At 60.5% G+C, this 21,045-nt stretch overlaps 2 protein-coding genes across 3 annotated transcripts in view; one reads left to right on the top strand and one right to left on the bottom strand.

The window, feature by feature from the left end:
- Nucleotides 1-569: 569 nt before the first annotated feature.
- Nucleotides 570-5,157, top strand: RLBP1 (retinaldehyde binding protein 1). Its single transcript, XM_056113849.1, has 7 exons — nt 570-593; nt 746-874; nt 1,706-1,910; nt 2,750-2,928; nt 3,464-3,622; nt 4,755-4,865; nt 4,967-5,157. Exons 1-7 carry the CDS (start codon nt 582-584, stop codon nt 5,123-5,125), a joined length of 954 nt encoding a protein of 317 aa, XP_055969824.1. The 5' UTR covers nt 570-581; the 3' UTR covers nt 5,126-5,157.
- Nucleotides 5,158-10,080: 4,923 nt separating this feature from the next.
- The window catches only part of ABHD2 (abhydrolase domain containing 2, acylglycerol lipase), a 28,569-nt gene continuing 17,604 nt past the window's right edge, over nt 10,081-21,045 (bottom strand). For both annotated transcript variants that reach the window (XM_056113848.1, XM_056113847.1), the window contains exons 5-11: nt 20,548-20,715; nt 17,627-17,810; nt 15,715-15,807; nt 15,534-15,644; nt 13,794-13,863; nt 13,438-13,522; nt 10,081-12,035 (exon numbers count right to left, since the gene is read on the bottom strand). In XM_056113848.1, coding sequence (XP_055969823.1) covers nt 11,839-12,035; nt 13,438-13,522; nt 13,794-13,863; nt 15,534-15,644; nt 15,715-15,807; nt 17,627-17,810; nt 20,548-20,715 — 908 coding nt within the window. In that variant the 3' untranslated portion in view covers nt 10,081-11,838. The remainder of the gene's footprint in view (nt 12,036-13,437; nt 13,523-13,793; nt 13,864-15,533; nt 15,645-15,714; nt 15,808-17,626; nt 17,811-20,547; nt 20,716-21,045) is intronic.

Raw genomic sequence — 21,045 nt, 5'->3', positions numbered from 1 at the left:
GGGGGCAGCCCATCAGGTCTAACAGAATGGAGATTCATTCTTGGGCTTCCTGGCTGGGCCGACTCTTCCTAAGGAGTGAGGTGAGGCTGGGGTGATGGCTCCGAGGGCTGGGCACAAGCTCTTCGCGGGGGTGCCCCCACCCCACTGCTCTGTCCCGGAGTCCCGCTGGGAATGATACCTGAGTACAGCCAGGCGCGGCCCCCAAAAGAACAGAAATTGTGGCCACTGTGTGTGTGTCACGTCTCGTATTCTGACAACAGAGGAGGCGAGACAAGAGACTATACAGTCTCTTCTTGGAACCATCTTGGAGAGAGCAGACACGTGTTCACACACATGTCCTTCTGGGTCAATTGCGTGCATGGTCTGCGCCCTCTCAGAGGTGGCTATTTGAGAGCACAGGTTCCCTGGGCCCTGCCCAGCCTTCCCTGGTCCGAAGCCCAGCGGTGGTGAACCTGCATTTCTCGCAGGTGATTCTGGTGTTTGCAGGTAACAACAGACAGTTTCTCTGACCCCAGGGAAAAGACTGCCCACAGGGACGAAAAAGACGGGGCGCCCAGAGCCCATTTCCCGTGGACCAGAGCATGGCCGAGGAGGTAAGTGTCCGATGCCTGGGGCAGCCTCCTCCACCCACCTTCCCACTCTCCCTCCACGCTCCTCCACCCTCTGAACCTTCTGGGGGAGGAGAAATTCCTATGGGCTCTCTGTGGTCTGTGACCACCCTCTCCCTCGGTCGCTCCCTTCCTAGATGGGCCTGTTCCGTGTGATTCCCGAGGAAGAACGGGAACTTCGAGCCCAGCTGGAGCGGCTTAGCCCCAAGGACCATGGGCCTGTCTTTGGTCCCTGCTACAAGCTACCCCGCCATACCCTGCAAAAGGTGAGGTTCTGGGGGTGCAGGGATGAGCTGGCTAGGCCCCCAAGCATGTCTAGATGGCTCCCTGGGGCAGAAGCCAGAAACTCAGCCTCCATGGCAGAACCCACCTTGGCTTCACATGTGCTCCGCCAGGATCCAAAGGCACCACCCCAACCCCGCGAGAGGCTGGAGTTCCTTATCCGCGCCTGTGTTGCAGCTAGGACCAAAGCTCCATTGTCCTCATGCTGGCCAAGGAGAGAGCTAATCTGAGTGGCTTCAGGGCTGGGAGGAGGAACGGGGGAGCTGGGGCAGGCAGTCTCTGGTCTAATCCTAGCACACAGCAAATTCAAGTCATTCAAAAGCCCAACAGGAGTACAAAGGCACTGTTGGCACCTAACCCCTCCCCCCTCATCCACTGGTGACCTGGGCAGTATGTCCTCTTTCTAGGCTGGGGGGGGACTCATCTCAGAAGTGCAGATAAGACTGTCTGTCTTGGGGGGCGGAGAGATAGTACAGTGGGGAAAGCCTTGCACGTGGCCGACCCGGGTTCCATCCCTGGCATCCCATAAGGTCCCTCTAGCACCAGGACTGATCCTCAAGCACAGAGCCAGAAGTATGTTCTGAGAACCACCGAGTGGGGCCTTCCCATGAAGGGCTCAGCAGATATTAAGCTCCGGGGAGTTAACGGGAGTCTTTGGCTGTCATTTCCTGCCAACCCTCCAGCCCTGAGGCTTGACCTCATGTTCTCTAGCTGTCACTGGCAGTCTGGGTGGGGTGGATGTAGGGGAGTGGGGTGGGCTCCTGCCCCCACAGAGGGCTTAGCCCAGGCTGTCCTGCCCCTACCACTCGTTCCAGGCCAAGGATGAGCTGAATGAGCAGGAGGAGAAGCGGGCGGAGGCCGTGCGAGCGCTGCAGGAAATGGTCCAGGAGCAGGCAGCCACAGGGCAGGAGTTGGCCGTGGCCGTGGCTGAGAGAGTGCGGGACTGGGCCAGCGCTTCCTTCCTGCGCTTCATCCGTGCACGCAAGTTCGACGTGGGCCGCGCCTATGAGTTGCTCCAAGGTAAGGGAAGTCCTGGCCACGTGTGGAAGCTTGGGGGATTCAGGACCCTCAGCACCTCCTCCCGCCATGCTTCCCCTCCGTCTCCCCGGGTCTCCAAATCTGACCTGCAGACAGGTATGAGCCTCCAAGACCCCTTCCAGGGGCCAGAAGCTCGGTACCGCGGGCAGGGTGCTGCTTGCCTTTCATGGGGATCCATGAACCCAGGTTTGATCCCCGACACAACACAGGATCCCCAGAGCCCCACCAGGAGAGATCCCTAAGCCCTGCTGGGGGTGACGCCGCCCCAAAAAAAGACCGCTTTGAGCTGAGTAACCCCTTTCAGTTGAGTAAAGGAAGCATGCATGTGCGAACGAGTGAGGCTCCCAGCACCAAGTTCCCAGGGTCTGGCCCCAGGAGAGGCTGAAGGAAGAAAAGGCTTTATTGGAAACTGGGTGCAGCACTTAAACCCACCTCTCGCCTCTTTGGGGAGGCACATTTTCATAGCAAGGAGGAGCAGCTGGAGCCGTCCATTTTGTATATATCTTGAACCACTAGGGATGGGGCTAGGCATTAGGTCTGGGTGTGGCTCTGGGACAAAGAGAACGAGATGTGCAGACATCTCTGGGTGTTTTCCCTCTAAAAGGCCACTTAAGTAGCAGGTTTAGACCCCCCCCCCCCCACACACACACACTGTTTGGGAACCACAGCTGCTGGTCCTTCCTGCTGGACAGTTGAAACATAATTGCTGCTCCAGCAAAGCAGTTTCTGCAAAGCCCAGTGTTAGGGCTAGAGGGGGTGTAGGGGTGGGGGGTGGGGGTTCCCATTCCCTAAGGACCTGTCTTCTCTACTGCGCCCACCAGGTTATGTCCAGTTCCGCCTGCAGTATCCGGAGCTTTTCCAGAACCTGAATCCTGAGGCTGTCCGCTGCACCATCGAGGCTGGCTACCCCGGGGTTCTCTCCAGCCGGGACAAGGAGGGCCGGGTGGTCTTGCTTTTCAACATCGAGAACTGGGACAGTGAAGAGATCACCTTCGATGAGGTCAGTCTTGCCCCTCCCCTCCCCGCTGTTGGACCCTATTTCCTCTCTCCCCTGGGAGGCAGGTTTGAGGGGGACTGGGGCCGACAGCATTGCCCAGACAGGAGGAAAACCAGGGCGTGACCAGCAGGGGCCCGGCCTTGTTGAGAAGCTGGGAACCATGGATGGACCCTGGTCCATGGTTGCTGGCTCGCAGCCAGGCTTAGGGCTACAGAAATAATTTCACTTATTTTCATTTCTTCGTTTTTGGACCCCCAAAAAATTACTCAGGGATCACTCCTGGCTGTGCTCGGGGACTCTATAGGACGCCAGGGATTCAACCCTGGTCTGCTGTGCACACCCTGCCCGTTCTGGCCTCTGGTTTCTTTATCCATTTCTTGATTTTTGGTTGCTCTAATATATGTCCTCACGTGGGGGTGCAGCTGACAACCAAGGGCAGCTTCCTGATTGCGGGGGGAGGGGGGGTCGCAGGTCCCTGCTGGACTGTCCAGTGGGGGGTAAGGCAGGGGCTCCCACGGGCCTGTCTTCTCGGCTCCAGATCCTGCAGGCCTACTGCTTCATCCTGGAGAAACTTCTGGAGAATGAGGAGACACAGATCAATGGTTTCTGCATCGTGGAGAACTTCAGGGGTTTCTCCTTGCAGCAGGCGGCCGGGTTGCGCACCACCGACCTCAAGAAGATGGTGGACATGCTTCAGGTGCGTATCCCCCAAGCTGCCCAGCCCGGCACCTAAGGGCAGGGCCATCAAGAGAAATGACTGCCAGCGGGTCCACTGCAGGGACACCAGCCGCCTCGCCAACCTGAGTTCCCTCACGACCCACCCTCCTCAAGCTTCCCTGCTCCTTTGACAAGCCGGCCCGCACCCTCGAACCCAGAAACACCCCGCCCCCAGCCCTAAGTGGCAGACTAGCGGCCCCGCCCTTTACCTGAAGCCCCGCCCCGAGCATGTAGCCCCACCCCTGCCCAGAGCCCCGCCCTAACCTTTAGCCCCACCCCTCGCCTGAATCCCCGCCCCCTCGCTGGAGCCCCGCCCCTAGCATGTAGCCCCACCCCTGCCCAGAGCTCCGCCCTAACCTTTAGCCCCACCCCTCGCCTGAATCCCCGCCCCCTCGCTGGAGCCCCGCCCCTAGCATGTAGCCCCACCCCTGCCCAGAGCTCCGCCCTAACCTTTAGCCCCACCCCTCGCCTGAATCCCCGCCCCCTCGCTGGAGCTCCGCCCCTAGCATGTAGCCCCACCCCTGCCCAGAGCTCCGCCCTAACCTTTAGCCCCACCCCTCGCCTGAATCCCCGCCCCCTCCCTAGAGCCCCGCCCCTAGCATGTAGCCCCACCCCTGCCCAGAGCTCCGCCCTAACCTTTAGCCCCACCCCTCGCCTGAATCCCCGCCCCTAGCATGTAGCCCCACCCCTGCCCAGAGCCCCCGCCCTAACCTTTCGCCCCACCCTTCGCCTGAATCCCCGCCCCTTCCCTGGAGCCCCGCCCCAATCTTGTAGTCCCACCCTCATCGGGAGCCCGTCCCTGTCCTGTAGCCCTGCCCCCGCAAAGAACCAGGCCCCCTTGCCTGGAGCCACGCCCCCCGCTTGGGAATGGGTTTCTTTGACAGCCCCTCCAGCGAGCTCCCACTGCTCAACGTCCTGCTGTTCTCAAACTAGGCTGTTTGCAACCCGATGCAGCTTGGGGGGCTAAGATGTTTGCCCAGCGGGGGGCATCCTGGGGTCCACTTTGCCGGACCTTGGAGAGAGGCTGGGCGGCGACGGCCGTCAGAGGGGCGGTGAGGCCAGACGGCTGTGCCCCCTGAGCCACCGCGCTGTGCGGGGTCTCTGTTCGACAGGGCTCCTTCCCCGCCCGCTTCAAAGCCATCCACTTCATCCACCAACCCTGGTACTTCGCCACCACCTACAACCTGGTGAAGCCGCTGCTGAAGAGCAAGCTGCTCCAGCGGGTGCGTGGGGCTGGGGGGCAGGGAAGGAGGGTCCCCGGAGCCCGCCGGCCACCCCATCCCTGCCGCAGCCCTGCTCAGCCCTGCCCCTCCCCCCGCCGCAGGTCTTTGTCCACGGAGAGGATCTGTCCAGCTTCTTCCAGGACATCGACAAGGACATCCTGCCAGAGGACTTTGGGGGCACGCTGCCCAAGTACGATGGCAGCGCAGTGGCTGAGCAGCTCTTCGGGCCCAGGGCCTCAGAGGAGAACACGGTCCTCTAGGGCACCCCGTGGCCTGCACCCTGCTTCTGGGCCAGCACCCCGGCTGCCTCCCCAGCCGTCCTAGCCCCAGGGAGGTGAGGGGCCTGCCCAAATTCCCAAGGGGTCACCTGGTCCCCAGCAGTGGGCAGTACGGTGTGGGGTGGGGGTGGGGCTCCCAGACCTGGAAGACTGAGGGCTGCATTCCCGAGATTCTAGTCAGGCTTCTCAGGGCTTCCTTTAGCACAACACTTGGCTATATAGGGTCTGACGGCTGCCCCCAGACAATAAACAGGAGACATAAGAAGGGCCTGTCAGAGCTAGTGAGGGGCTCCTGGCAATTTTGTGGTGGCTGGTGGCAGGTGAGGGGGGCTACACATGAATGTGAGGTGGTTTGAGGGTGCTGGGTTTGGTGAGCCTGATACACAGGGGGAGGTGGGCACCTCCCTTGTCCGAGGGGTCTCCTGCACTGAACACTTCTGACTCGGGATCACCCCCCAACCCAGTACTGTTGCGATGTAATCTGAGTGCTTGAATCCCGGGGCTGACCCCCTCAAAGCTCAAAGTTGCTTTCAATAAAGAGATTAGAAATATTTTTTGAAATTTGACAATATATATAAAAAAAAAGCAAAAAGAAATTTACAGATGAACCATGTGGCCTGGAAATTAAAGGAAAAAAAAAAGCCCTTGGCCAGGAGCGGCGGGCTGGAGCCACATGGGTTTAGCCCCCAGCACTGCTTGGTCCTGGCCACAGCTGGGAATAGAGAATCAGCTCCACAGAGTACAGAGCCCAAACTGAAGAAAGAACAGGATTCTGGAAATGCTAAGTCATGAAGGCATAAACAGTGATGGTGTTGTAGCACCATTCACCATAGCCAGAATCTGGAAACAACCTGAGTGCCCCCAAACAGACGAATGGATCAAAAAAAACTATGGTAGATCTACGCAATGGAATACTATGCAGCTGTTAGGAAAAATGAAGTCATGAAATTTGCCTATAAGTGGATGGATGTGGACAGTATCACGCTCATGCTGAGTTAAGTGAGTCAGAAGGAGAGGGACAGATATAGAATGTTGCATTAATTTTTGATATAAAAATATACATATAGTAGGAGACTAATGTCCATGGCTAGGGAAAACAGGGGTTAGGAGGACCGGTCAGTGGTTGAATCTAACCACAAGTGTGTGTGGGGCTGAGGGGAGGTAAGATAGAGAAGGGACCGGTATGACAATACTAGCTGGGAATGGTCACGCCGGACAAGATCTGAGGGTTAAAAGCAGGTAACGGGATTTTCTTGATAAACTTTCAGTATCAATATTGCAAATTAGAATGCCCGAAAGGGGCCGTGGGGCAGAAAAGGAGAGAGAGACAGAGAGAGACAGAGACACAGAGAGAGACACAGAGAGACAGAGAGACAGAAGAAAAGCACCTGCCATAGAGGCAGGCGGGGGATGAGGAGTGGGGGGTGATGGGAGGGAACCTGGGGACACTGGTGCTGGGAAATGTCCACTGCTGGAGGGATGGATGTTGGGACACTGCATGACTGAAATCCAATCAGGAACCGCTGAGCAGCTTTGTAAGGGTCTATATAACAGTGGTTCAATAAAAATGTTAAAAAACAGTCACGTGGAAGCTAGGAGACAGGCGCGTGAGTTGACATTGCCCCCTGCTGGCCGCCCCAGGCATGGCCCTTCGTGGCCTCGCTGAGGGGGCGCCGCCCTGCAAGTCCCCAGCTGCCCGTGGTTTCTCAGGAATGAAAGCGGGATGAGAAACACGGAAAGACCCCAGCATGGGAGGTGCGGAGCTGCACGACCGGCCCTGGGCTGCTGCGGAGATGCCTCAGCAGGCAGCTCGGGTGTGGGCAGTCTGACCCTGGAGTCATTTCCAGCAAAGGCAGCCAGTGTGTGCGGAGGCCAACCCGTGTATGTGGGGATGACAGGCTTAGTCGGGGCGGGGCGGGGGGTGTTGGCGCGCATCTGCACAACCTGTTATCATCGAACACACAGTGGCTGGTGCTGCATGAGGTCTGAGACAGACCTGCCGGGGGAAGCTGGAAACGGCGCAAGCCTCGGACTATCTTCCACCTGTTTCCGTCGTCAGCAGGACTCTCATGAGCAAAATCCAAGGCCCACGAAGGCATCCCGGGGCCTGTCACTTGGAGCACTGGGGACACTGGTGCTGGGAAACGTACACTGTGTGCTCTCAGGAGTTGGCGTCTGTGCCCCAAAGGGCACAAGGATCAGCTTCGAGGCACTGCCGGGGCGGGAATCTCCCTCGTCTCAGGCGCTGGCTTTTCATGAGCCCGTGAGCTGGTCACTTCTCTGGCCTTTGCGCAATGAACTGGGTTACATAAAACTTGAGAATTGAGAGGGCTTGAGAATTCTGCAGCGGGGAGGGCACTACCCCCACTAACGTGGATTTGACCCCTGGCATCCCGTAGGGTTCCCAGAGCCCAGCAGTACTAGAGGGAACATCTGCTCTGCAGTGCCAGGGACCAAACGGACTCCTTGCACATCAGGCAAGAGACTCCCAACTGCATCATATCTCAGGCAGTGCTTGTGTGTGTGTGTGCGTGTGTGTGTGTGTGTGCGCGCGTGCTTCAGCGAGGAGCCAGCAGGAGCCCCGAGGGAAAGAAGAGGCAGGGAAAGCCATGATGCCAAATTTTTCAGTCTTTATTTAAGTAAAGAAATTTCATAGACTCAAAGATAACAAAATTAGTTTTCATTTGTAATGATGTCTGCTTACCACCACACAGAATCAAAATAGGACCCAAAGTACTGAGAAGAAAAATGATCAAGGGCACTGTTTAGTATAATTTCTTAACAAAGGTGAATATATCCTCACTTTTAGAAAAAAATTGCATTGCTAGTTGCAAATCTTAAAGACCACCCTCCACCGGTGCTGGAGGGACCCCTGCCCCTGCCCCACCTCCCCGCAATCCCCCCTCCCCACCAAGTCCATCAGCCTGGAGCCTTCGAAACACAAACTCGAAAAAAGCAAGGAATTTTCAAGGCGACATCTGACGTTTTGGGGAGTCTACAGGAAAAGGAATCCAAGCAATGGGGCCCAAAGGAGGAATGTGAAAGTGTCAGGTCTTGGGACCCGGGGTAGGGACGGATCTACTCAGAGAGGAGGAAGGTGGTGGACCGAAGTCTCGCCAAGGACGAGGGACAAACTGTCCCCCTCCCCTGGTGTTGCTAAGGCAGCAGCAGAGGGAAAGCTGGGGGTTTGGTGGAGATCTTCCTGAGGCAGCAGGGGACCCCCAGGCCATCTGTACCTGGAGTGAGGGGGGGAGAGGGGGCTCTCCTCTCCATGTGGACTTGGGTTCGAGGCAAACCAAAGAGCACCCCCAGCTCCTCCACCCAGGAGCTGCCTCCCCAAAGCCCTGTCTGGGCCAGAAGTGGTGGGACCAGGGGTCAGCAATTACTCTAGGTCTCGGGGCGGGGTGGGGGGCTCCTCCCCCACCCCCCAGAGAGGAACATTCTGGAAGGAGAGTCCATGGGGTGAAAGGTATTTCTGCAGATGCTCCAGGGGGACAGGGATCCCCAAACTTATGGCAATACATTTCTTGGCTAGTGGGGAGCCAGAAGGCAGAGCAAAAGGGGGTCGTGGATTTTGCTACTGATCAACAGGACTTGAGTTCAAAGACTTGATCCACCAGTTAGAGATTACACTTCAGCACACTCGTTAGCGAGACAGGAAAGCTTTACCAGGGACATGCTAGAGAGACAGTTTAGAGGAAACGGGAGTTTGGGGAGGGGCGGCTGGCCTGTCCAAAGGGGGCTGCTTTGGGAATGCCCGGGAATCTGAGGGCAGCAGCAAACCTCAGCATCAGGGCTCCGGAGCCAGCAGCCCCCAGCAGCGACCATTTTCATCTCCAAAGATGCCTTTCTTTCCTCCCTTCCCCTTCATTCCACAAACAATTCGCGGAGAACAGAGCCACCCTGCGACAGAACAGAGGGGCTGCCCTCTGCTTGGACAGATGCTCAGACGGATGCTCGGCCTTCTGGAGACATCCAGAATCTTCCTAAGCGGTTCTGAGTTGCAGGGAGCGGGGGTCCTAACCTGACCAGGCATCAGCAGGCCACGTGACAAGTATCCATGCAGTGCAGGAGCATGTGTCCCAGCGCCCCGTTGGGGGAGAATCTAGAGTTAAGTTAAGGCTTTCTGGACGGAGAGAAAGTTCCGGATGGTGCGTGACAAAGTGGGAAGTGCTTCCGGGCCAGAACTCTGCGAAGCTGGTCTAAGCGAGGACTCTCACCCCGTGGGTGGTGGCAGGGGCCTGTGGAGACTTCAACCTGTATATCTGGGCACTTCCAGGAGCCAGGGCTGAGTTTTATGTCAGAGGTTCCCAGCCTCCGGGGGTCCAGGCATTCATCAGGGGTTTGGACTTGCTCATGATCCAGAGGGTTGGGGGACGGGACAGCCAGGGACCAGGTGTATGTTTTCTCTCTCTTTCTCTCTCTCTCTCTCTCTGCCAGGGGTCGAAGCCAGGGACCACAATGTGCAAGGCCAGCGCAACAGCCCCCAGCTGCATCCCCATTCATCAGTCTTGTTCCTGCAACGTCATCCTCCTCCCGTCTTTATCCTTGCCCCAGATGTGAAGATAGTCTTCCTTCCACCAGATGGGCCTGGTTTTTGCCCGGAAGGCGCCTGGCCAGGAGGAGGCAGGCAGGAGGAAAGGCTGGCCTCCGGGCTTTCATCCAGGGACCAAAAAGCATTTCCGGTCTGGGCTGGCCACAGTCCCAGCTTCACTTCCGTGCCTGGGAGGGCGCTGAGGCTTGACAAAGGGCTCCAGTGGGACTCAAGCGACTCGGATGAGAGGTGATTAGTCACTCAGTAACCGTTGAGAAGGCCCGACCCCCTTTTCCCCCACCCCTCCCGCCACACATCAACAAAGGCCTGAGCCTCCCTCAGCCCATCGGGGCAGACCAGGCTCCCCACGCTACACCAGAACCTCCCCCCACACCACTGTGGGCATCAACAGAGCCTTCTCCTCCCACCAGGTTGGGGCCCGGGGCCACTTTGTCGGAACCTTTGAGTTGTGTCCTAAGGCAAAAAAAAAAGGGAAGACAGAGCCCTGCCCCTGGAGGCATGTCCAACAGGGCTCCGCCCCGGGAGGCGTGTCCAGTAGGGGGGGCGGGTCCCTGGCCGGGTTGATGGTCTGCAGGTCCAGTCGCTGAGGCTTGAGAAGTCAAGGGCATGGCAGGAAAACGGCCCCCGGGTCCTCCACGGGAGAGGTGGGAGAGGGGCTGGCTTCCACCTTGCGGGGCAGATGCTAAAGTGCCGCTCTGCCCTCGGAGACCAGGGCGAGGAAACGCGGGGAGACAGCGGCCCCAGCAAAGCGGAGAGCACGGAGAAAGGATGGCCGAGCCTGGCCGAGTCCCGCGAGCCTCAAGTCTTTCGGGGCCACGCTGTGCCTTGAGACAACGCAGCGATTGTCAGAGAGCAGGTCCAGGTGGCAGGCGGCTCTGTCGCAAGCCCGGGGCCAGCGCCTAAGCCGGGGTGGGGAGGGGGTGCTCCCTTGTACCTCTACATGCACTCCAAGTCCCCCCCAACACACACACACACACACACACACACACACACACACACACACACGACATGCAGAGACCCACGGTTGGTTTCTTCTCCCCTCTGTCCCGGGGCCAAGGAGCCCGCAGGCCACATTCTTTTCCGGGTCTCCCTTCATTGCACTTGCGTCCGGCGACAGTCCCAGAGCATGCTGAGACTTTCGAAGAGCAGGTGTTTAAAGGTCCGAGCATGGGGATGGGCACCACGGAGAGCCACGTGGGGAGTGCTCATCTCCAGGGCTGCGGAACTGCTCCCAGAGACCCACACGGCAGACTGCGGTGCAGGGAGGACCCCCTGGGTGAGAAAAGGCTGTCGCCCGAGGCCGGACTTCCCAGCTGTCTGGTTACCCAGGGCCAGAGTGACGCAGACCTCGGGTTACAGGCCGTCAAGTTGCCACTGACTGATTTGACGAAAGCGGCAGACCCCTTCCTAGGAACTGAGGGGCACCGATAAATGGAGGAGGGCAGGTGTGGACGGGGAGAAGCACGCCCAGGAATATCCTGAGCTTGTCATTGTACCTCAGCGGCCTCAGCTGTCTAGGCCCCCACACCCATCCCCTTGTAGGTGACCAGTGCCCGGGCCTTTCCCGAGACCTAGAGCGGGACCCAATCAGAAGTCGGGTCTTGGCGCTCTCTGCCAGGGTGCCCCATTCGGTGGCCTTGCAGGATGGCCTCTCCCATGTGCCTGGTAGGAGAACTGCCATGTGAAAAACTGGAATTCCCCGGGTCTCCCTTTACCCCCGCCCGTCAAGGTGAGGGGCAGGGACCACTCTGGAGGGAGGCTGGGTTTTGAACAAGCCTTGGCGATTCTGATCCACAGCAGGGTGCGGGAAGCCCCTCTAAAGCTTGGCTGGGGCTCCAGGGAATTCTCCGGGAGTGGGCAGGGGGCTGGAGGACTAGCCTCTGGCTGTCAGGGTCTAGGCAGGCACGGCCCACGGAGTCCCGGCCTTCTCCTTCCCTGGGCAGAGCCTTAGGACTGGCAAAGCAAAACCGCTGTCAAGAATTTTTTTTTTAATAGGGAAACTAGATGTGACTGTGTGATTGGTTTAAAAGGGCAGCCAAGACCGGGGCCCTCTTGCCTGTCCCCGAAGCCAATGCAGTAGGAAGACCCTGTCCTGTGCAGAGACCGACGGGGCGCTCCTGGGGGGGGGGGGGGCGCAGCCTCACTCCAGGTCAGCCTCCACTGACTCCGTATCGGAGCACTGTGACTTGCTGCGCTCCCACTGGCAGATGGCATCGGCGTACTCTACCAGCAGTTTGTCCATCCAGGTCAGGGGCTCAGGGAAGAGCACGGAGCCCTCGAAGAAGCCCAGGTGGCCGCCGTGCAGGGGCAGCACGAACATGACGTTCTCCCGCTTCTCTGCAGGGGACAGGGAGCAGGCTGAGTTTGCTGTTCGGGGTGACACCGGGAAGGGGGCCCAGCATCCTGCCCTCCTGCTCGGTCACTTCCCTGGGTCCTCCTGGGAAGCCCCTGGACTGACTCAAGCAGGATCCTCACAGAGTCGGCGAGGGCGGCTTGCCCAGTCCTCATTGTGCACCCTGACCCTGAACTTATCTGGGCCACACACTGGGACCCAAGCGGGGCCAGCTGAACCTGCATTCCTGACCTTTCCCCTGGGGGCCAGGGCGGGAGGCTAGAGGCCAGGGCCAGCTCAGTGGGGTTCAGAATCTCCCGCCCCAGGCATGGGTCTCTATAAAAGCTGGGTGACGTGAAGGATGGTCCCGAGAGCATTCTCAGGGGCAATCTGGACTCCGGGGCTTGCCCGAGATCCGCTAATCCAGAGCCTGACTCCAGGGGACACCGTGAGGGTCTGGCCCTCCCAGGTTAGCAGAGATCCACTGCAAGTGTGACCTCCGACACGCACGGCCCCGCCCACCCCGGCCTACTGCTGCTCTTCCAGAAAGTTTCAGGGGCGACCACACTGGCACTGAGAGAATGACAGTTGCCGTACAGAAGCCAACAGAGCCCTGTGCCATGCACGGCAGCTGCTTTGAGTGAGCACTGAGGAGGGGTGTGACAGGAGGGAGCATCTGCACCTACAACACACACATGCGGCTCACAAAAGCACGGAGGAGTGGGGTCCCAGAGCCCAGGCATGCCTTGGCCCTCTGGTTAACACATGGCATTCACGAGAGGATTGGGCCAGAGACTTCACATACGCCCTGCATGAAACGGGGCGGCTGGGCCCCTCCTGCCACCTCCTCTGAGATCCTCCTTTGGTGCTCACCAAGGGCACCCAGAGCACAAACCATGCCCGAGCGGGCTATCACCACCTTGCTTATCACTTGCTGCTTTTACTGTGCTCAGAGCACACAGGGAGGCTGTCTTTCATGGGGACAGCCAATGGGGGATGCAACGCCTTTGTTCTGGGGTGTCTTTTTTCCTAAGTGCTTTTGTTGCTGCCTCAGGCAGTGCTTGGCAGGGACTGAACCTAGGGAATCCCTTGTGCGACCCCATGCGTGCTCCCAGCCTCTAAGCTGCCGCCCCAGTCCATAGGTTAAGCTTCTCTCTCTCTGGGGCACGAGTTCAGGACCTGCCACAGAGCCTCGCCCCCAGCCTGGGCCAAGGATCCACACCACAGCAGATGCTTAATGGCCGAGACGCTAAGTCCAAGCACACTCGGAAATCTCCCCAGATACCCCTACATACGCGTACGCTGCCTCCCGGCTAGGGGTCTCAGTGCACTAGTTCTGGCCTGTCAGGGCAGTGGACACGGGACCAGCGCAAGCCCTGCCCAAGCTGTGAGCCACGCAGAGCTTACCCGACAGCGACTTTGGAATGCTCAGGAGGCTTTCATGAACCAGAGGGTCATCGGCAGCGTTCACCAGCATGAGAGGCACGAAGATCTGCAGCAAGGACAGGGGTCAGTCAGGCCCCGGGGCCTCCGTCGGGCCCAGGATTCAAGGCAGCGAGGCTCTGTGCCCAGTAGATGCTTTACAGGGAGGGAAGGGGCACTACCTTCTGCATGCCCCCCAGGGCAGGGATTCCAGTGCCACAGCCGTGGGGCCGTAGGTGGAAGGACTAGAAGGCACGGCACCCAGGGAACCCGTTCTGGCCAGGAGGGAGACCGGGGCCAGAGATTCCTGGGGGCTGCCCCAGGAGCAGATGGACACTCACCCTGTGGAGGTACCTCATGCAGCTTTCCTCCTCGTAATACTCCTTCAGGGATGAGTAGCCGTGAAACTTCCTGCGGCATGGGAGAGGGGGGCCAGGTGAGCATGGGAGCACCCGGCTTGTGGGGGTGCTCAAGTCATGGCTTGGCCACTTGCTGATCATGGAAACTTGGGCAGACAGAGGGACAAGCTTTCTGAGCTACTGCAGAGTGGAGCTCGGCCTGGAACCTTCCTCTAAGGTCCAAGGGACATTCAGTCTCTGACTTCTGTGCCCACTAGGATGTGGCTGTCAGATGCATCTGGACAGACTGGCCACTTCCGGTTTCTCCTTCCTGGGAGTTCTGGGTCCCAGGAAAGGAGGGGGACTGGAGTTTGGCTCCGGGTTGAACCCCAGAACCTGGCATGTGCCTGAAGATCATGGAATTCAAGAGTGACTTTCTGGTGCTGGGACCGTCTGGGCAGTGCTGGGCAGGGGCACAGGGTGCCGAGGACAGAGACCCATGGGGGCAACTGCCTGGCCTGCAGAGGGTGGGGCTTTGTCTGTTTTGTTTTGGGGCCCCGTGTGGTGGTGCTGGGGGGTTGGGGGTGCAGCCTCTCACACGCTGAGACTGCACATCAGTCTGGTCTACCGTCTCTGTGCCCCGACGATGGAGTTTTCCAGAAGGAAAGATGATGGGGACACCAGGGCCTTCTGTGCTAAAGGGAAAGTTGACACCGGGACAGAGGGTGTGACAAGGAGCGTGGCCCCAAGTCACAAGTGACAAGGAGCATGGCCCCGGGGCTATGGACGCCAAGACCAGCATCAGAGAGCTCTGCTCAGACATCTGATGGCGTCATCGGCTTCTGAGTGTCCAAGCAACAAGAGAAGCAAGTAAGGGGGCCGAGAGAACGGGTCAATGAAGCTTGCCAAAAGTGGCGAGAAGGGGGCAGAGGACAGTTAGGACAGAGAAGGGACGATACAGTTAGAATGATCGCTCTGGACAAGAACTGAGTGATAAAAGGTAGGTGAAATGATAACCATTCAGTATCTATTACAAACCATAACGCCCAAAAGGGAGGGGAGGAGGAGAGGGAGAGAGAAAGAGAGAGAGAGAGAGAAAGAGAGAGAGAGAGAGAGAGAGACAGAGAGACAGAGAGACAGAGAGAGAGAAGAAAAGTGCTTGCCACAGAAGCAGGCTGGGGGTGGGGGATTATCGGAGGGGAATTGGGGACATTGGTGCCGGGAAATGTGTGCTAGTGAAGGGACAGGTGTTGGAACACTGTATGACTGAAGCCCTATCATGAACAACTTTGATTCAATAAAGGCTGAATCTCTGTGATTCAGTAAAAAAAATTAAAAGGAAAAAAAAAAGAGAGAAGTTCATATCCTCCTGGGAAGCACTGGACTCCAGGCTGCACAGAGGGAGTTAGGGGGCTGAGAGCTGGCTGTGCACGCAAGGGGTCGGGTTTGAGGCCCAGTGCTGCCTCATCCCTGGCCCCCGAGCACCACTGGGAGTGGTCCCAAAAGCAAGTGAGCAAGCAAACAAAAGAGACACAGATGGGGGACGGAGGGATCAGACAGAGGGGAGGGCGCTGGCCTTGCTGACCCGGGTTCAATCCCCGGTACCCCATAGGGCGCCCCAAGACCAGTCAGGAGTGATCTCCGAGCACCACTGGGTGTGGCCCCAAAACAAACGAAAAGACACAGAAGGGCCCAGAGCCTGAGCACGGTGTGAGGAGCCGTGGGGCCCCCGACATGGCCCACCTCATCAAGTTGTCATCGATCTGCATCAGAGACGTGGCCGTGTACAGGCGGCTCAGGTCCGTGTCCTCCAGGCTCTGGGGTTTCCTCACGTGGTCTCCGAACAGGGCCTGCCTGTGGGGGACAGAGCCTCAGGGCCGTGAGCTGGGACAGGGGGCACACCCGCTGCCCCTGGGGCACTTACCTGTGGGACAGGATTATCTTCTTCATGTTGTCGGCCATGAGGAAGTTGTAGAAGCGCCGGCACTGGTCCCACTGCATGAAGGTCTCCTGGGCCCTGTGAGAGCCACCGGCAGCAGTGAGGCACTTTGGGGGCCCTGTGGACCCCGGGGAGGGCAGAGTCTGGCGCTAGGGGCACTCAGTGCCAGGACCACAGGTGGAACCCTCTGTGCCATCTGGGCACGGGGAGCGGGGAACCGGCACACCTGTGCTGGCCGGGAGGGCGCAGGAAGACTGCAATCAACAGGAGTCTCCCTGGAGGAGGTGAGGGAGGAGCCCCTCGGGGGACAGGAAATGGTGGTGGGAGATGACCAGCCCCGCGTGGGCCCTGACAGTCTCAGGGGAGCGCAACAGCATTGTGGGGGATAGTCTTATTGTCCCCAAAGTCTAAACAATACGGTGGGGAGAGCACTTGCTTCCATGCAGTCCACCCGGGTTTGTTCCCAGGTACCCTTTACGGTGCTCCCCCAGGCCCGCCAGGAGCGAGCCCTGAGTGCAGAGCCGGGAGGAGCACGACACAAAACACAAAACAAAACCCCCTCCCCAAACCCTGATCTGAGGAAGGCGGGACCGTTACAGAAGGATTAGACTGGGGGTGGGAAGAAGCCAGGGTGGGAGGGCTCGGAGAGCTTGGCTGGGGGCGGGGTCTCGGGCCGGGGGCGGGGTTACTCGGGCCGGGGGCGGGGTTACTCGGGCCGGGGGCGAGGTCTCGGGCCGGGGGCGGGGTTGCTCGGGCCGGGGGCGGGGTCTCGGGCCGGGGGCGGGGTTACTCGGGCCGGGGCGGGGTCTCGGGCTGGGGGCGGGGTTACTCGGGCCAGGGGCGGGGTTACTCGGGCCGGGGGCGGGGTCTCGGACAGGGGGCGGGGTCTCGGGCTGGGGGCGGGGTTACTCGGGCCGGGGGCGGGGTCTCGGGCCGGGGGCGGGGTTACTCGGGCCAGGGGCGGGGTCTCGGGCCGGGGGCGGGGTCTCGGTCCGGGGGCGGGGTTACTCGGGCCGGGGGCGGGGTTACTCGGGCCAGGGGCGGGGTTACTCGGGCCGGGGCGGGGTCTCGGGCCGGGGGCGGGGCTACTCGGGCCAGGGGCGGGGTCTCGGGCCGGGGGCGGGGTTACTCGGGCCAGGGGCGGGGTCTCGGGCCGGGGGCGGGGTTACTCGGGCCGGGGTGTGGTCTTGGGCCGGGGGCGGGGTTACTCGGACCAGGGCGGGGTCTCGGGCCGGGGGCGGGGTTACTCAGGCCAGGGGCGGGGTCTCGGGCCGGGGGCGGGGTTACTCGGGCCGGGGGCGGGGTCTCGGGCTGGGGGCGGGGTTACTCGGGCCGGGGGCGGGGTCTCGGGCCGGGGGCGGGGTTACTCGGGCCGGGGGCGGGGTTACTCAGGCCAGGGGCGGGGTCTCGGGCCGGGGGCGGGGTTACTCCGGCCGGGGCGAGGTCTCGGGCCGGGGGCGGGGTCTCGGGCTGGGGGCGGGGTTACTCGGGCCAGGGGCGGGGTCTCGGGCCGGGGGCGGGGTTACTCGGGCCAGGGGCGGGGTCTCGGGCCGGGGGCGGGGTTACTCGGGCCAGGGGTGGGGTCTCGGGCCGGGGGCGGGGTTACTCGGGCCAGGGGCGGGGTCTCGGGCCGGGGGCGGGGTTACTCGGGCCAGGGGCGGGGTCTCGGGCTGGGGCGGGGTTACTCGGGCCGGGGGCGGGGTTACTCGGGCCAGGGGCGGGGTCTCGGGCCGGGGGCGGGGTTACTTGGGCCGGGGCGTGCTCTTGGGCCGGGGGCGGGGTTACTCGGACCGGGGCGGGGTCTCGGGCTGGGGGCGGGGTTACTCGGGCCAGGGGCAGGGTCTCGGGCCGGGGGCGGGGTTACTCGGGCCAGGGGCGGGGTCTCGGGCCGACTCACCTCAGAGCACTGTAGCCTTGGCACACACTGACGCAGCACAGCACGTCCTCCTGGTTGGCCTGCGTCTCGCCCAGGTACTTGCACACGATGTTGCCCCCGAGGCTGAAGCCCACCACCACCAGCCGCGTCTGCGGGTAGGTTCTGCGGATGTAGCTCACCATGGCCCCGAACTCCCAGGTGCAGCCTGCGGGCAGCAGGGTGGTGGTCAGACCCGAAGGACACACTCAGGGCGTCCCAGGCTCATCCCCACTGGCCCCTGGGGTCCCAAGAGGGGCGGACACGGTGCACACAGAAACGAGTGCTCTGAGAACTGGCTCCTTAGGCCACAAACTGGGATGCGGTCCTCATGAGGATGGCAGGTGAGCAGGAGAACCAGGTGCCTGTCTCTGACGGGGAGTCGTCAGCGTGGGCAGTGGGGACAGGCCAAAGGGCTGGGAGAGGGTCTCTGGGAGAAAGAGGGTGCTGGGGGGGCCAGGGGAGATGTCCCTGTGGGAAGGTACGGGGGGTGGAGGAGCGGGATGACCTTAGCAGTGTCCCCCAAGACCTCTGAGAGGAGCAGGTTGGGGCACGTGGTGGGCAGGGAAGCGAGGCCCGAGTATGTGGGCAGCCCAGCGGTGCCCCAGCAGGAAGGCAGGGTGCCGTGGGAAGGCCGGATTTGGGCATCCAGGCCGTGCCCTCCTTTAGGATGTCTCCCTGCTAAGCAACAGGCACTCGCTCCTAATCTGGGTTGCCAGGAGACAGGCTGGAGAGTTGGACTGGGCCTGAGGGGAGGGGTCTGTGTGGGGCATCTCTGCCCAGGACAGGCCGGTGGCACAGGGCCCCCAGCAAGGCTGGTTCAGTTCCTTCCACCTGCAGTACACAAACTTCACACTGGGGGGCGCTGCTCTGCTTTCTGGAAGCTTCCAAGCCGAGGCAGTGGACGGGGCAGGCTTTGCTAATATTTCCTTCCACCCTGCAAGGTGCCGCCCTGCTCCACCCCACCAGCAGTGCCCTCCTACCCGGCAAACAGGAACCCCCAAACCCAAACACACCTGCCTACAGGAACCCCCTCCCCACCCACTGCACCCGCTTCCAGCTGCTCAGCCTTAGCGAGGGGGCCCGAAAAGGGCTGCATCAGTGAAAACATGTGCAGGTTGGGGGTCTCTGGGTTCCCCGAGGATGACTGCCTGTGCCGTCCGTGTGGCTGGCCCGGGACAGCTGGTCTCCCGCTCCAGGCCTCAATCCCAGCAACGCTCCTCGGCCTGAAAGGGAAACGAGCTCCCCAGCAAGGGGGGAGCCGGACCCCCACCCGCCTCCGGGAGCTCCTGGGCTGGGCGCGACCCCAGCTGCTTCCTAAACTGAGGAGGGTTTAATGAGGTGCTTCATCCTTCAGGATTAGCGCCACCAACGGGATTTAGACACCTAATCTGCAGCTTCTTTGGAGATGAAACTTGAGACTAACCCACGGGGCCAGCTGGCAGGCAAGAAACGCCTCCCCCCTGCCAACGGCCCTAAAGACAACTTGGAGCAAGGCCTTGCCCCAAGGTTCTAGGAAACGGTGCTCCTTGAGGACTGGGTGTTTGCACGCCGACTCCTCTGACGGAAATACATGCATGCACATACACGCACACACACATACAGTCACACACATGTGGTCACACATGCACACAAGTGCACACACATGCATGCATGCACATACACATACTTCTCTGACAGAAATACATGCATGCACATACACACACACACACAGTCACACACACATGTGGTCACACGTGCACACACATGCACATACATCCACACATGGGCGCACAAACACGTTCACACGCACTCACCCACATGCAAATACACATACACACATACACATGTGTGCACACTCACACATGCGCACATACACAGAGGCATGCACGTACACACACATGCACACACAGACACAAACAAGCACGCCCAGAGACTCGGTGTTCCATGCGGGAGGTGGGGGCAGATGCTGAGTCACCTCCTGGCCTCCCTCCTGGGCTGGGCAGGCCGGGGGCGGGGCCCGCCTCCATTTCTTTCCACCGAGGTTGCAAGTCGAGGGGGGATGACCCGGCCCTCCAACCTCACCGCAGCCCTGCCCCCATTTCCGGGGCGCAGAGTCATTTCTCAGAGCTTTGGGCACTGACCACACGGATGAGTCACCCAGGGAGAGGCTGGAGGTGCTCGGGACAGTCCAGCTGCCCAGTCCCATGGGCTCTGACACCAGGATGGTCACCCACAGGTCCAGAAGTCCCAAGAGGCTTCTTCGGGCTGAAGCTGGGGTCCTGGGCCAGCCAACCCTGCCATCCCCAGCACGGTGCCTGATCTCTGCCCACTGTCCCCAGGACGACGCCCAGTCTGTGCCCCGCCCTCCTGGTCCCTGCACCCCAAACCCCACCCCATCCACACATGCTGGTGTGCGCTCCTTCCTTCCACCATCTCCCCTCTGGCCCTTTGACAGCGGTCTGTTACCCAGAAGGCAGGGACAGCCAGATAAGTCCCTGGGCACCCCTCTATCTATGGCCAGCACAGGTCAATCCTGCCCTACCATGGTTTCATGTTACTGTGATTCCTGCCTTTGGCTGGGGTCCTGTCCCTCTCTGGGACCCTCAGTTTTCCCTCCAGGAGATGGGGTATAATGAAGATCGTGGTGCCTCACAGTAGCAGCACTGTGGCGCCCAGGGCTCTCGGACCCTACAAGAAGTCCACACCCTGGGCCAGAGTGACAGGACAGCAGAGAGGACGCTTGCTCTGCATGTGGCTGACGTGGGTTCTATCCCCAGCATCCTACAGGTTCCCCAGAGCCAGAAGCCAGCCCCGAGCACCAGGTGTTGAGTCGAGACTGGGGGAAAGGCAGCAGGAGGGCAGATCTGATCGCAGAGGGAGCAGGAAGAAGGGTTCCCCACCAGCCCAGCGTGCGCCCCCTGTACCGTAGGTGAACATGCGTGGGGAGGTCAGCTCGATGTTGGGCAGCGCCCCCAGGTGGTTGAGCACAGCGCAGCGGTAGCCATTCCTCTGGGCATAGTCGACGAAGGTGCGGATGTACTGCTTCTCGCTGTGGTTGGCGATGCCAGGGCAGATGACCATGGTGATGTCATCTGCAGGGTGAGAGAGAGAAAGCCCATGTCCCCATCACCCGGCGCCACCACCACCCTGCCTGGGCCGAGGTACACACAAGGGAAGCCGACAGGAAGCTTCCGATGCAGCTCCATCTGGGAAAGGTGGTTTTTATTGTTGTTTTTTTGTGGGGGGGGTTGTTTGTTTTTGGCGGGGGTGTTTTGGATCACACCCGCCAATGCCCTGGCTCCGTGCTCAGGAATCACTAATGGAGGGGCTCTGGGGACCCGATGGGATGCTGGGGATCGAACTTGGGGATCAAGTGCAAGGCTAATGCCCTCTCTGCTGCTCTATGGCACTGGGCCTGCTTT

Source organism: Sorex fumeus, unplaced genomic scaffold (genome assembly GCF_029834395.1).
Source record: "Sorex fumeus unplaced genomic scaffold, SorFum_2.1 ptg000024l, whole genome shotgun sequence".
NCBI lineage: Eukaryota > Metazoa > Chordata > Mammalia > Eulipotyphla > Soricidae > Sorex > Sorex fumeus.
This window is presented reverse-complemented; position numbering and strand designations above follow the sequence as displayed.

What these genes read in the sequence shown, in the direction of transcription:
- RLBP1 (XM_056113849.1), top strand. An exon ending in CCCGCCATACCCTGCAAAAG is followed by an intron (nt 875 to 1,705) that starts GTGAGGTTCTGG and finishes CACTCGTTCCAG; the next exon opens with GCCAAGGATGAGCTGAATGA. An exon ending in AGAGCAAGCTGCTCCAGCGG is followed by an intron (nt 4,866 to 4,966) that starts GTGCGTGGGGCT and finishes CCCCCGCCGCAG; the next exon opens with GTCTTTGTCCACGGAGAGGA.